Source organism: Gossypium hirsutum, chromosome D06 (assembly GCF_007990345.1).
Source record: "Gossypium hirsutum isolate 1008001.06 chromosome D06, Gossypium_hirsutum_v2.1, whole genome shotgun sequence".
NCBI classification, from domain to species: Eukaryota; Viridiplantae; Streptophyta; class Magnoliopsida; order Malvales; family Malvaceae; genus Gossypium; species Gossypium hirsutum.
In genome coordinates, this window is record NC_053442.1 from 60,501,203 (window position 1) to 60,516,927 (window position 15,725).

The window sequence follows — 15,725 nt, forward strand, 5'->3', positions numbered from 1 at the left end:
AATTGAATATGAGAATAACTATGTTATTGTTTAAAGACCTATTCGGCCAAGCTGAAATTAGTTCATGGTTTCATATTTGATATTTAAGTTTTGCAAGCTCGAATATGTATATATACGAATATGATTGCATTATTTGATTTTATTATTGAATTGTTAATGTCATTGAATTGTTTAATTTCTTATAACTTACTAAGCTAAGTTAGCTTACAATGTGTTGGATAATTGTTTTGATGTATAGATTTTGGTGATCGCTACGTGTTCGGGGATCGTCAGCTAAGCTCATCACACTATCGATATCTTTTGGTATTTTGCTAAATTTTTGAATTTGGTCATATGGCATATATAGACTAGTTGTGGATTTTAGCTTAATTTGATAGTGTGGGTGTATTAAAGCCATGCGAAAATGGCTTAATATCCTGTTTTGTTTGTTTTGGATTGGATTATGAATCATACATGACTTGATAAAAGTTTAGTATTTTATGAGTAATATTTCACATGTGAATATTATGTGTGGTTTATTTGGTTGGTATCAAAGTGAATATATTATATGATCTATAATAAATGTAATTTTAAAAGAAAATATAAAAGAATGTTAATGTCTATGTACATGTTTGTGGTTGTTTATTTTGTTTGATAGGTTAAAGAGATTACCAAGAATTATAAAAGTGATATTTGTTTTGTATCTTGGATTAATAAAGTAATGAAATAGAATATGGAATTAGGAAGTGAATTATGTTAAGTATTTGTGAATATGCATGAAAATAGTTATTTCGTTTATATGCTGTTAAAATGGTATATGGTTTGATGTTTAAACATTGGCTTTTGTTTCCTAATTTGATTAGTAAAAATAGGTTGTTTTGACGTTTAATGTAATAAAAATAAATTATGTACTTATAATAAGACGTGAATTTTGGTTGTATAATTAGAACATGTATATTTGTTTTACATTTGGGAATAAATTGATTTGGTTACAGGAGAAGCTAATTACCTAATACACGTTAAATTATTTTGGACATTTTTTTAAAGAGATGTATGTGCGGTTTGACATTAGTATGTATAAAATACTTTTATTGTATAATTTAATTTTGGTCAATAATACTTGGCTAATCATAAATTCAAATTATATGGAATTTTATTTGGCTATTATGTGCTTGTATATTCTTTTCGAATGGGTGAATTGACAAATTTAGTAACTCTGTGACTTGATTATTATAACGTAATTAGTTACTCTATTTTATTTAAATAGGCTTGGTCATAATAATATAAAATGCTATTGATTAAATATTTTATGTGCAATGGTTGAGTTTGTTTATTTATTTATTATATCTTTTATTATTAATGCTGATTATTAAATTATGATTGAATAAAAATATCAAATCGTGCTATGTTCGGTAATGCCTTATAACCCTAATCTGACGACGGATACGGGTTAGGGGTGTTACAATTTCTTTATAAATCAGTTAAATTGAAGTCACACAACCTTAACCCAGAATTCACTTAACATAAACTTATTAGGAGTTATTGCCCTTCTTCTTTCTCAAATTCTCAAGCACAGAGAGTTAAGAAGCTTACTAGTTTCACAATCTCTTTACTTCCAAGCCCTAATTCTCACAACTTCTACTCCGTGCAAAGCTCTCTTAAGTTCTCTTCTTCTCTGAAGTAACCGAAGAAGACAAAGCAAGTAAAAGAAACTTATAATGTGAATTAAAGAGAATTTTTCTTCTTTACCAGAATATCCACTTTCACCTATATATATATCCTATACATGGTCTCCAAAACCCTTTTAGCCAATCGTCAGAAATCATTATGTCTCCCACTATGGGACTAACTGGTCTCATCCTAACCAAACCAAAATTGAAACTCAACTATTTACCCAACACTCACAAATTTTACGTCTAGCTGACATTAAATTTATTTTTTCCATAATAAGTATATTATTTTCAACTTAAAAAAGTATATTATTTTCAGTTATTTCTTTAATTATCCATAAATAGTTCATTATTATTGTATAATACTCAAATTAAAAACTTAAAAAAATTTATAATAAAGTCGATAATGGCAATAGAACAATCACAAAGCAATAAGAAAAGAAAAATAAAACACACAGATTTTATGTGGAAAACCCTTTCGGGAAAAACCACAGGTAGAGGAGGAGAAATTCACTAATGTTGAAAACTGAATGATACAAGAGGAGTTCCGACTACATCTATTTAAATATTGGCAAACCCTATTCTATTCAATGTCAAATAGAAGAAGTGTAGTTCTATACATATTCTACTTGTGCGGCATGGTCCTTACCATGGGGGCTCCGCCCTCGCCCTAAGCCCCCAAGGCCTTTTGCCCCCATAGATCCCCTTATTTTGCCACTTTATTTTATTTCTTTAACAAGTGATGGGATTCGGGTTACATAACTCTAACAGAAATCAAGAAAATTATAATTCTACATGCTAATCATTTAAAAGAAAATTTGAATTGCCTCGAATGATAATCATCTTTAAACATGGTTAGGAGTTTCGTCATGTATTGTTAAAATTATCAATTCAATTTTATAGCATAAAAAAGAAAATTATATATTTATTTACAATCATATGATTAAACTTATTAACACGTTGGACTATTAAGCCAAACATGATATTTTATAATTAAAAATAAAAATTTTCCTATTTAAGAATTAAGGGTTCTTGATTATTAATAAAAATAACATGAAAACTAAACATCATATGAAATTTTCTAATTGCTCTAACATTCCATATTTGTTGCGTTAGTATTTAACATGTACTCATTTTCATCATTTGTTGATCCTTGACCAATTTCTTCATTATCTGAATCGGAACTTTTGAATCTATATCATTAAGATTGTTAAAATCTTCTTTTCTCATATACTCTTCAAAGTATAGGTCATCCAATTTCATCTATAAATGAAGTTTACAAATTATGCAATAAACTAGCACGATGTAAAATTGTTTTTTAGACTAAACTAAAGTGGTGTTGTTGATATGAGAAAACTTTTTTAGAACAATAAATGTCCTCTCAACCACATTTCGAAGTTTTTAGTGTCTCAAATTAAAGAGTTCATGAGCCATCTTTGATAATGATGCGGAACTCGATATTGAATTTAGAAGCCTGAATAATCAACTCAAAGCAAATCGAATGAAAATTAAACTTTCTTGGAAAAGAAGAAAACCATGACAACAAGGAATTTTAAGACTTTCAAAAACCTAAAAATTAAATGGAATATATCAAGATTAAAAACAAAAAGTTTCTAGAATTAAAGAAAATAAGCAAAAATTGAATAATGGATACGAAACACAAGGTAGAAGATGATAGGTGAATGGTGGCAAGATAGATGGATAAGTAGCCTGGCCTCCTTTGATGAACAAGTACCAACAAAGAACTATAATGGCTTTTACTCAACCTTCCCAGTTGACTTGAATTAGGCAAGCTAAAATTATGATGAACCTCCTCCACAATCTTAAAGAATTGATGCAAAAGTTCTATCATGAAAGAAACTAGCCTTATAAGAAAAATCTCCCTTGAAGTATTTTATTAATAAAAACAAGCAAATACATTATATGGTGGCTGTAGAACATATAATGTCATATATAGAGAGAGACCTAAGCTACTTGGAAAACAAGGAAACAACCCTTCTTTTGTCTCCAAGCAATTGGCCTAGTCATAATCTTACTCCTTAAGTTAAATTAGTCTAAAATACTAAAAAAAAAAATCATAACAAATAAAAGGTGAGTATTTGGTACATTAGCACTGTATTTTTTTATTCCATGAGCAACTTTAAAGAATTGACACATATCTCTTTTTTAGATATTTATTTTGTTAATATTTTATTATACTCCTATAACACAGTTATCAATCCCCAGACACTGCTTGCGGTGTCTAAAAACTCTATTGGCAGTGTACCAAATAATTTCTCATAAATAAATCCCTAAAATATAAAACTTTATAAATAAATTATTGTCTTATATATAATCAAAAGCATTGATATCGTGCCCAATATGATGTAAACTCGAACCAAAGCACAAAACTCATAATTCACAAAATAAATTTATCCAAAAATTTATGCTTGTGCAGTTTTCACTAAAATGGTCATATCTTAAGCTCTTGAAGTCAAAATAAGCCGATTCAAAGTGTTTGTCGAAGCTAAGAGATAAATCTTTCATCGGTATGAATACATCTTAACCTAGAAATACCTAGATCCCATCAAAAAATGCGTCGCAAGTCAATTGATCATCTAGACATGAAAATTGGAAACTTTGGTGAAATTAATTTAATAAATTTCAACCTATTCATTCATGTATCATTATGTTTAGCTTCATTCTCTCAAATGGTATTGTATCTCATAATATGTTGTAAGAAAATATTTTGTATTTGCATAACCAACATCTACTATATAATATTTCCTACAAAAACTACATTTAAAAAATTTTGATAATTTATAAAAAATAAAATAAAATTATAACAAAGTGATGATAATATTATTGAATTAATAGATGCAACTTTTAACCTGTTTTAAGATCTCTCTCAAACATCATTTCTTAGTGCTCTAGAATTTGAGTCACAACCCAACTTTATAATTCTTCAATTATATAGCTTTTATAAACTTAATTTGCACTTGATTGTGAGTTCAATAGCAAACTAACTTTAAAACATTTTTATAATATCTCGATTGTTATTCTTTCATGTAAATTAGATAAATAATAATATAAAATTTACAATATAACCTTTATAAAAAAAAAGTTGTGAGGTAATCAAATATGTATATCTGAATAATATAAATTTTATAATATTGTCTTTATAAGCCTAATTTGCTAATGGGGCCAAAATTGTATAAAATATTTGGACTTCATGTGTCCAATAGAAAATAATTTTTATCTAATAATAAATATATAATTATATTTCAAAATTAAAATAATTTCTTAAAATTAAAATATTTTACTATTATTATAAAAAATAATTTATATAAAAAAATTTAAACTTAAATCATGTATATGTATTTAGAAAATTATATGGCAATTTATTGTAATTCTTCGTGTAATTACCCAAGAATTAAAAATTAAAATTGAGTGCTTCAATTACATTTCGCAGCTACAAATTACAATTGTTATGGAGAGGAGAAATTAAAAATAAATCAAATATTAAAACAATTCTCAAAAGAAATGACAAAAGTGTTGAAAATAGGACATTCATATGTCTTGTCTGACGTTTGTGAAGTATTGAGGTAAAATAATTTTTCTTACATGGCATCATCAAGGGCTCACAAGATCTTATTTTGCTCACTTTTGATCTGATGGTTAAGAGCATCATTATCTACACTAAAATTGTTTTCTTAGAAGTTAACACCCTTTTTCAAGGGTGAAGTCAAGCATGCAGTCTCTCTTTTAGTTAAATGATTCAATTGTACTTTTAGTCTCTCTTAAACTTAGATAATTTAATTTAATTTAATTCCTTTAATCTTTTTATTAAATAAATATTTTTTTTACTTTTTCAAAAATTAATTATTCAATTTAAGTTATTTTAACATGTATTTTTTATTTTGGCCTCCAATTTCTTTTTTAAAATTGTCTCCCCTTCCACTAAAAATTATTAATTTCACCTTATATTTTGCTTTGAAATTTAGAAAAACCAGTCGATCTAAAGAGATGGTAATCAAAAGATCTTTTTTGTTGTTGTTTGATTTAATAATCAAAAGATCGAAGTTGAGTTTATAGCTTAAACAACTTTGATTTAATTTATTTAGTTTTTACTTTTCATCATATTCAAGCTACAAATCATCTGAAATACAAGCAAAAGTAAACTATTACATAGTTTTTAATTTGACACACAAAGCCTTCCAGTTCTTGCTGCAGTCCAACATCTTCGTAACCCTGACAAGTTTGAGAGAAAAACCCTGCAATTTAATTATCCCAAAAAAATAATAATAAAAGAGAGAGATAATTTATATATATATATAAAGCCAAATAAAATTGGGTTTTTGTGTGTGTATGTACGTTGAATTTCATGGCATTTTCACCTTTAAGGATCAAGGCAAATGATGTTCATTTTCTTCCATGCAAACAATACTTCACGTTTGGAGTAGTACATGTGCCCAGGAGGATCATAGTAATACTGCATCAACATCACCACCACCATCATTATCAACTTAATATTTGCAGGCATGTATGTAGGATGAAGGATACAAGGGTGGTTTGATATACCTTATAAATCCTACCAAGGCCCTTACGGCCAGACGGAACATAGCGCTCCTCCGCAACCCATCCAGGGAGCAACCAGTAATAGTTAATATCAGTATTATCAAAGTGCCGGACGGAGACAGCCCGTGACGTCCTTTTACCCCTTTTCTCGGCCTTCTCTTTCACTAATCGTAAGGTGGCTATGGTCAACGGCGACCGCTCCTTAGGCTGATGTGGTCGCGGTTGTGGTAGCGTTAATATTGTTGTTGCTCGTCTCCCCCTCTTCTTAGAGCTTGAGCTCGAGCTCGAGCTCGACTGCCCATTCTCTGCCTTCATCACTGTGCTAGAACTTGCCATGCTTTTTTGTTTTGTATGACCCTTCTCCATTTCTCATCATCTATATATAGCCCCAATGTGGGTTGATAATTTTACATATTTGCATATTTGCCTCTCATTTTCCTCTTTTCTTTTACATTTGTCCCTTAGGGTGTTGAATCATTTTCAATTTTACCCTTGGACATACATATATACCTTTAAATATTAGTTGAGCATAATTTTTAAAAATTTATTTAGGATTATTTTTTGGTTAAACAATTATTTTTAAAATGGTTGTTATTAAACGTGCGGGGATGATTTTTATGTACGTTGCATGAAAATGCATGTTGCGCGTGCTATCTAGAGGTGCTCATGGGCCGGGTCGGGTGGAGTTCGGGCCGGGCCCATAAAAATTCCAGCCCGGGCCCGGCCCGAAATATGGGCCTAAGATTTTGCCCAGGCCCGACCCGGGAAAAAATCATAAGCCCGGGGCCGGCCCGGCCCATTTTTATTTTAAAAATTTTAAAAAATTAAAAAAAGTATTTTAAAAATATTTTTAAAATATTTTAAAATTAAAAAAATTAAAAAAAAGTATTTTAAAATTAAAAAAATTAAAAAAAGTATTTTAAAAATATTTTAAAATTAAAAAAATTAAAAAAAAGTATTTTAAAAATATTTTAAAATTTAAAAAAATTTAAAAAGTATGTAAAAAATATTTTAAAATTAAAAAAAATAAATATATTTATTATATCGGGCCGGGCCGGGCTGGGTCCGGGCCGAAAAAGTGGTGCCCGAGGCCCGGCCCATTTTCTAAACGGGCCTCATTTTTTTGCCCAAGCCCATATTTCGGGCCTATATTTTTATCCAAACCCTCCCATATTTCGGGCTGGTCGTCGGGCCGGGCCGCCCGGCCCATGAGCACCTCTAGTGCTATCTCACTTTACTCACTCACTTTTATGAGCGCGTATTGTTGATTTTAGATCTTCTATTTTACTTGATCACCGAGAAATTAGGAAAATACATAATTGATATTGATTGAAATGCGATGGAACAAAAAGATAAATTTTTGAGCAATTTGATATTTCATGTTTATGTGTTAAATTTTAAATGGATTTAGAATATCATAGTTATAATTGCAACCCAATTTTTATAACATTAATATTCAATCTTCCATAAACATGTTTAATTAGTGAACATGAAAGTTTCAAAGATTTACAAACACTAAATTTATGAATTTTTTTTGTTCATTCATTAAATTTATGATTATTTGTGTGATTTATGGGTTTTACCGATGAATTTCTTAAGAAATGTTTTAAAATAAATTAATATATTGTTTATTTTAATGTTTAATGTTCTTATCAAATGATTTAAAAATCTTGAATTTAAATCATAATATTCATTATTTAAAGGGTTAAATTGAAATCAATCAAAAATTTGTGGTGGTTCTCACAATAATGAATTTTAGTTGGGATTCCCCTACGAGAATTAATTATGTAACCCCTGAAAGATTTTTTTCCTTTTCTGTTCACACTTACAATATATATTATTTTCTAATATATATTTTTTTATTTTAATTGAAAACATAAAATTTTACAAATCTTTAACAACATTATTTTAAATTTACACAAATATTATATTTATTTAATATAAAAATAAATGCGCATTCTTTTATTACATTTCCCATTATTTAATTTCCTGTTTGACCAAAGTTTAACCGCCATGAAAGCCTCGGAATTTGAACAGTAAAATGTCCTTTGTTCATTATCGGAAGGGTATATTGTAATTAATCAATACGCTTAGGGGTAATAAAGTAATTTGAAACAGGTATTTACCGCCATACATGCATGTAATCCAGATGGATTTCTTTCCTTGCAGATACCCCAATCTGCATTTATATTTTGTAACCGTTCACTGCTTTTAATACTTTGCCATTTAAAAAACTTTTCTACAGATCCCTTACCAAATGAACAGCTTTTTCAAATAAACATTTGTTTTTTTACGAAAAACATCATATTTTTTTAATTTATCTCTAAAATACTAGCTTAAAAATTACTAAATAAATTTTAAATAAAAAAGATAATTATAACATTGTTATTATTTTATATGTTTTTTTATCTTTTTATTTATTTCTCTATTTTAATTACAAAATATTGAAATTTTAATTATATATTGAAGCTTCACTTTTTAAAAAAATTATATGTGACTTCAATTTTAATTAATATTTAATTCGATTATATAGTCACCTTTCTCCAGTTTTAAATGCATCGGTTTTTATTTCAAAAAGTTAAATATTGACCTATAGATGAATTATTAGATTAGTTTATGTTAAAAATATTAAACAATAAACAAAAAGTAAAAGAGATGATAAAAACAATATATAATTATCATTGTCCAAGTGGTGGTGTAGTTAACTATATGATCTAGACCCCTTTTTGATATTTTTGAGGCCTTAAGCTAAATAATAAATTGGGTCTTTTTTTTTAATTAGAAAATTTAATACAATAAAAGTGAAACTTTTTAGGCCCTAGAGATGAAGCATTTATGGTTAAAAATTGAAAACCTTAAGCATTTAATTGATTTATTTTAGTCTAATTTTTTTTCTCATATTAAAAGTTGAAAAAAAATTTTGACCCCTTCCAGCTCTGAGCGATTGCACTCTCAAACAACCCTAGGGTTGAGCTTGAAATGACCATGCATGTCTCTGTGGTTCACCTTATCAAGTAGTTGATGAGACACTCCCACTTTATGAATTAATCGCCTCTTTAGACACTCAACTTTCATTAGAGTTTGGTGACAAAACCCTTATTAAGAACAATACTAACCTAATGAGAGGTCAACCAACTCTCGGTAGACAACACTTTACAATCTTCTCGTAATAGAATTGGTCTCCCTCAATAAGGGTTTAGCTTAATATCAAGGTTGAGACTTTGGGAACTTTGAAATTTCAGGTTCGAGTCTCACTTTATGTAAATCCTATGTGGGTTCTCAACCTATATTTATTATAGTTTATGTTCCACTATATGTGGACTCTGTATTGGTTTATTTTGATTCAGATTTGGGTATATTCCGATTATCAGCCTGACTATAATTTATAATGATTAATTTATTTTATAGTTATTTGAATGTATTCTTTGTAATTGCAATTGTGACAATATGTATATGTATACACAAATTTCACATAAAAATGAGACTTGGAAAATTAGAACAAAAGAAATTATTTATGAAATTGAGTTATGATTTTTAGATAACTACTTAGATTCTACTATTTAGTAGAAATCTGATTTAAGGGCTTGGTCTTGTATGGATGTGAGTTGTTTCAAGAATTTCAAGACTTGATATTGAAACTAGGTATGAGCATGTTTGCTTGAGAATTTGGTTTGATTTGATTTAAATTCAGTGGTCTTTAAGACTTGAGTTTGATTGAATGAAGTCCACATTAAGAGTAACTGAGACTTGATCTAGAAAAATAGGTTTGAATAGAGTAAGATCCAGATGTTTTTAAATTTTGATCTTGGGTCGAATATTGTCCCACCAAATTTGTAAACTCAAATTTATGAAGAGATATGAAGGACAAATTTTGTTCCACCAAATTTGTAGACTCAAATTTTGCGTCAAAATAAGACTTGAAAAATTAGAGCAAATCAAAGAAATTTTATTTATGAAATTGAGTTACAATTTCTAGATAAATTCTTCTCTTCAATGAAGCTTCTAAGGGTCATCCAGATTTGATCTTGGATGATGTGGGTCATTTCAAGGGTTGTCAAAATTTGATCTTGAAATTGAATTTGGAAAGATTTTTGTTTGAGAATTTGGTTTGGTTTAATTTGGATTCAAAGATCGTTGATACTTTATATTGAAAACGAGTTTTATCTCTTTTATCCAATAATAGTACTTTAATTTTGAGACATATATTTTATTTTTAAAAGTATAATCATATGCTATTTTACTAATTTAGGTTAAATAATTTTAAAATTCTCTTGGTGGGAGATAATTTCTCATATATTTTGACTTATTAAATAATTAAATAAATTCAATAATATTTCTTGTAAACTAATTATACTAATGTTAACTAGTTAAACATATTTATTGTTAATTATTTATACTTGGCTACAATCAACAATGACAATAAGTATCGATACTATTTTTTAAAAGTTTGATTGAATTAGTGTCATCCATCAACAAAGTCTCAACCCAAATAGAAAATTATCAAAAATTTATTTTTTAACAAAGTAACAATATTATTTTGTGTGTATTTTTTTATATTTATATATAAAAAGTAGAAAAATACACATATGATAAGATAAGGCTCCATTTGTTTCACTGAAAATGGCTTCCGGAAAATTATTTCTGGAAAATGACTTACTTTTCTGGAAAAGATAATATTTTCTGGTGTTTGGATAAATCTGTGTAAAATATTTTCTTTTGTTTGACAGGTTCTTTAAAAATATTTCATAAAAGTCGTTTTCAATTAAACAAACATACATTTGAATTTTTTTTATTTTTTAATTGAGTTTATTTTATATCTATAATTTTATATTTTACATTGTTTTTACATATATTAAAAATATTTTGTTAAATTTAGGTTCATTGCAACGATTATTTTTTAGTTACATGACTACCAACTAAGTATTTTTTATTTAAAAATGTGACATTAACAAAATTGACAAAAAAAAAATCAACAATGTTAGCAATTGGACTTGATTTTCAAATCTGGAAAGTAGAGGGACTAAATTCTTGAAAATAAAAGTACAAAGACTAAATTGCAAATTTGTGAAGAGTATACAGACTTATGACATATTTTAACATTTATACTACAAAACATTTATTATTGATATATTTATAATTGTAATAAATATTTAGTATTAAAATATTAATATTGATATTTTCAATAATATGTGAATAATATTATTTAAAATTATTATTTTTAAAATTTACTATTAAAATAAAATTTAAATATTAAATAATTTATTAAAAATAATAAATTATATTAATTATATTAATAATTTATTATATGACTAAATATAAATAATTAAATACGTATGTTTAATAATATTAAAAAATATAATATTTTATAGTAATATTTTAAATATTTTTAAAAATAAAAATAAAATTTATTATAAATATAATAATATTAAACTTGATTTAAGTTAATTTTTATATAAAAGTAAAATTATCTATTGAGGAGCTCTTCTCCGGAAAATGACTTACGCTTTTCAAAAGGGTAAGTCATTTTACAAGGAAAAAGGCTTATTTTCTGTTGACTTGTAAGTCATTTTCCGTTGACCAAGCTGTTTTCTGTGAAACAAACACAGGAAAATGCAGAAAATATTTTCCGTAAAACCTTTTACATGTAAACAAACGGACCCTGAAACTTAAGGCACTATGTTCTTTAATGTTTTAACTTTACTATTTCAACGAAAACCTCATTTGGGTATTATATAAACTTTTTATAAATATATTTGTTACATGAATTATTTCACTTACATCGTGAATGTGCCATAATCTAATATGCTTAATTTTAGAGAATAACCTAAAAAATATGAAATACTAAAATAATTAAATAAATTTATATGAAATGTTGGGTTTTTTTTTTTTTTGTTAATTCTTTTAGTAATCGTATTGTCAAATAATATTTTTACTCATATTCAATTACTTTGTGATGTTTGTGAATTGGGTGATTATAAAAATTTTATTGAAATAATAATAAAAGCTCTTACCTTTTATCATTTTATCTAGATAATGCAAGTACTTTCATTTCATTCAAATAACTTTTTCATTTACATTGATTTACTAAGCTAATCAAGAGGGAAACATAGCTTTTGCTCCAATTTCTTGAGGATAAAAATTATTCAAAATTGAATATAAAATATAGAATTATTGATGACATGTTTAGTTATTAGTGTAATAATATGAAGATGAAATTTTACTTATTATACATGTTTTAAAATAATTAGACATAAAATAAAATATAATTAGTAGAAATTTATATTTGAAATTTTAGTGACGAGTAAAGCTCTTGTAAAAAATAAAGTATCTTCAAAATAAGAATAAAAAAATCTTCTCTTATCACAAATAAATCATGCGAGTGGTTAAAAATTACTAATTGTAATTAGTTTATTATGAACTCATGTGAAAACATGTGAAAAAATAGTATTATCTTTGTACAGGGTGAGAAGAATATCACATGGTGCAATTGTTGAATGTAAGACGCAAGCTACAACCTTCAATATTCGGAACCTCAACCTTTGTCAATTATGCTGAGATCTCATTGGCTCATATGAGCCACTCTTAATCATATATATTTAAGTACAAAAAATTATAACATATGAAGATTTTAAAAAGGTAATTGATTGTATAAAACTAATTTTGAGTATTTACTCATGATATAGGTGAAAAATAAAATTATGTAAACAGATGTATTTATAAAAATTAATATAAACAACAAATGAGGCTTTAGTTGAATGGTAAAATACAAAAATTGAAAACTATAGAGACACGTATAGGTTCAAATCTCTATTTATGCATGGTTTTCTATTTCTCTTTATAAAAGATACAGAAAGACAAAAGCATTGTCCAAATGATAAAATGTACTTCGTAAAAGTAAAATATTTTTGTTATTGTCTAACTGAGTTGATACTCGATTATCTCATGATACAAATTTAATAAAGTATTTAATATATAGAATAGATAAATATTATATAAATAAAACTAATCGGGCTTCTCTGCTTAAGCCTAAAAAGGTAGGCCCAGGGGAAATAGAAAAGCACATCTAGCAAAAATATTCTAAAAGTCGCCCACCGTGGGGCTCGAACCCACGACCACAAGGTTAAGAGCCTTGCGCTCTACCGACTGAGCTAGACGGGCTTAGTTGTACAATTATCAGGCTTTAAATAAAAGTTTAAAATAACAAGTGCTACTATCATGTTAAGGGTATCAAACTCATGTTGCTATTGTTCACAACGATTAAAAAGATTCATATAGGTACAACTACTCATGATTAGACTATTTGTCCGAAAAATGAGATGGTTTGAATAAAATACAAAGCTTAAAGAATGAGTTTGGATAGAATTTAAGGTTCGTCTTTTATATGGCTCAGGCTTTGGGCAAGATTTTTATGGCCCGAACTCTGTCCAGCCCGAATATATTATGTTATTAAAATTTATTATATTAATTAATATTTATATTTATATTAAATTACTAACTCAATAACAATTAAAGTTATTACCCAAAACCTAAAAAAAAAAAACTTACCCAACTAAATAACCCAACTCAATATATAAAATTTTAAAAATTATATTTAATACAATAAAATATTTATTATATTTATAGTAATATTTTTAATATAAACACTTTTTAATGTGTTAGAAAACTTTTATTTTAGAATTTTTAGTGGTATTATATTTTTTTATAAAAAATTATTTTTAAATAAAAAGTAATCTAAAAATTTAAATATGGACAGGTCGAGTCGATTTAGGTTTACTTTTCTTAAACTAGTCGAGTAAAAAAAAAAAACCTATTTTTTCAAACCAAACCAAACTAAATCGAGCTTAAATTTAAAAATTAATTTATATATGATCATTATTTCATCTATAGAAATGTATACGATCACAAGATAATTATCCATACTATAATAAAATGATTGACTAAATTTGATATCATCAAACTCAATTGATAAAAATACGAAAAAGTTAAAGTTGTTGTTTTATTAAAAATATAGAGATAATTATATCATTTAATTATTTTATATATTAAATTAAATTCATCTCGTACTCTTAAACTAACAATGTAAAAAAAAATCATTTTCTCAATTATACCTACTATTATTATTCATGTAACTTTTAATTATTAAGAAAAAAAAAACTATCCACTTTTTAAAATATTATTATTTATTAAAAGAGAAAAATTTCAAAAGTACACGTGAATTTTGATTCAATGTACAATTTGATACATGAATTTTGATTTGGTGTAATCATACACATGAAATTTTGATTATGGTTCATAATTTTGATTCAACCATACACATTTAAAGAAATAAACACATAAATTTATTTTTATATTTGATAAATATAATTATTTTTTATGCAATAAACATAAAATGTACTATATCAATAATTGTGTTAATAATTTGTGAGAATTGGATCGAATCAAAATTTACATATAACATCATTTTAAATTTACGTATGGTGTACACAAATATTATATTTATCTAATATGAAAATTAATACGGTTTTTTAATTATTTTTTCTATTATTTAATTTTAATTACGCAGCACGTTGTTTGACCAAAGTTTAACCTCCTTGAAAATCTCAGAGTTTGAATCAAAATTTCATGTGTAAAATTACAAAAAGAAAACAAAGTTTATGTATAAAATTACATATTAGATCAACGTTCATGTATATTTTTTAGACTTATCATTTTCTTAAAATGTAAAATTTATATAGGAATTATTATTTTTCAAAATATAAATTTATATATAATATATTACCTTTTCACATGTGCTTTTTACAATTTTTTTGGAAATAGACTTGTTCAAGAGCCTACTGACCTTAGCTCAAAAAAGTATTTAAAATATAGGAGAGTTTGGATAAAAGTATAGAACTCGAAAATGGGTTTTGAAAAAAATAGGTCTATTTAAAATATAAGTCGAGTTTGGACTCCAAAATTCAAGGATTAAGCCTAACCTATTTTCTACTTTGTAATATATTTTTTATTTTATTTTTATATAATATGTAATTTATATAAAATTAAATTAAATATATAATAATATAAATGTAAGGTATAAAAGATATGATAAATGTAAAAAAAAATTATGCTAAGTTATTGATGATTAAAATTCAATAAAAGAAATTCACCAAAAAAGTAGTAAAAGAAAAAAAAATTAAATTAATAAATAGTATATTTAAAAAGAATTAAAAAATAATATAGATGGACCTAAACTGAGTTTAGGTTGGTCATTTTTAAATACGAGTGCGTTTGACCAATACTTGAGGTCCATATTTCGAACCGGGTCAAACTTAGATAAGCATAAAGTGGGTTGATATCACTACATGAGTTTAACCTGACTTGGGAAGCGAACACCTCTATTTGGAGATTAGGATTTTGTTAGTTTGTATGCATATTATTAGTAATTTATATATAAATATGCATGCATATGAAATAACTTTATGTAACACCCCTCGCCCAACTCGATCACCAAATCCAAACTACAGTATGTTACATTCGTTG

The 15,725-nt window shown here is 26.4% G+C and overlaps 1 protein-coding gene and 1 non-coding gene across 3 annotated transcripts; both read right to left on the reverse strand.

The window, feature by feature from the left end:
• Positions 1 to 5,733: 5,733 nt before the first annotated feature.
• LOC107900210 (uncharacterized) lies at positions 5,734 to 6,555 on the reverse strand. 2 transcript variants are annotated; one of them, XM_016825903.2, is made up of 3 exons: positions 6,210 to 6,555; positions 6,026 to 6,120; positions 5,734 to 5,879 (listed from the first exon to the last, which is right to left on the reverse strand). In XM_016825903.2, the coding sequence occupies exons 1-2, from the start codon at positions 6,540 to 6,542 to the stop codon at positions 6,028 to 6,030; spliced, it is 426 nt and encodes a 141-aa protein (XP_016681392.1). In that variant the 5' UTR covers positions 6,543 to 6,555; the 3' UTR covers positions 5,734 to 5,879; positions 6,026 to 6,027. The 2 variants fall into 2 exon arrangements, with proteins under 2 accessions (XP_016681392.1, XP_040951955.1); XM_041096021.1 differs by having other exon boundaries at positions 5,734 to 5,902.
• Positions 6,556 to 13,291: 6,736 nt separating this feature from the next.
• Positions 13,292 to 13,364, reverse strand: TRNAK-CUU (transfer RNA lysine (anticodon CUU)). Its single transcript has one exon. It is a non-coding gene; the product is annotated as a tRNA-Lys (tRNA).
• Between the last annotated feature and the right edge of the window lie 2,361 nt (positions 13,365 to 15,725).

Bases quoted from the DNA above. Each gene is read 5' to 3' on its own strand.
- LOC107900210 (XM_016825903.2), bottom strand. From the start codon at position 6,542: ATGGCAAGTTCTAGCACAGTGATGAAGGCAGAGAATGGGCAGTCGAGC. The intron at 6,121-6,209 runs GTATATCAAACC...ATGTTGATGCAG, and splicing joins GCCTTGGTAGGATTTATAAG to TATTACTATGATCCTCCTGG.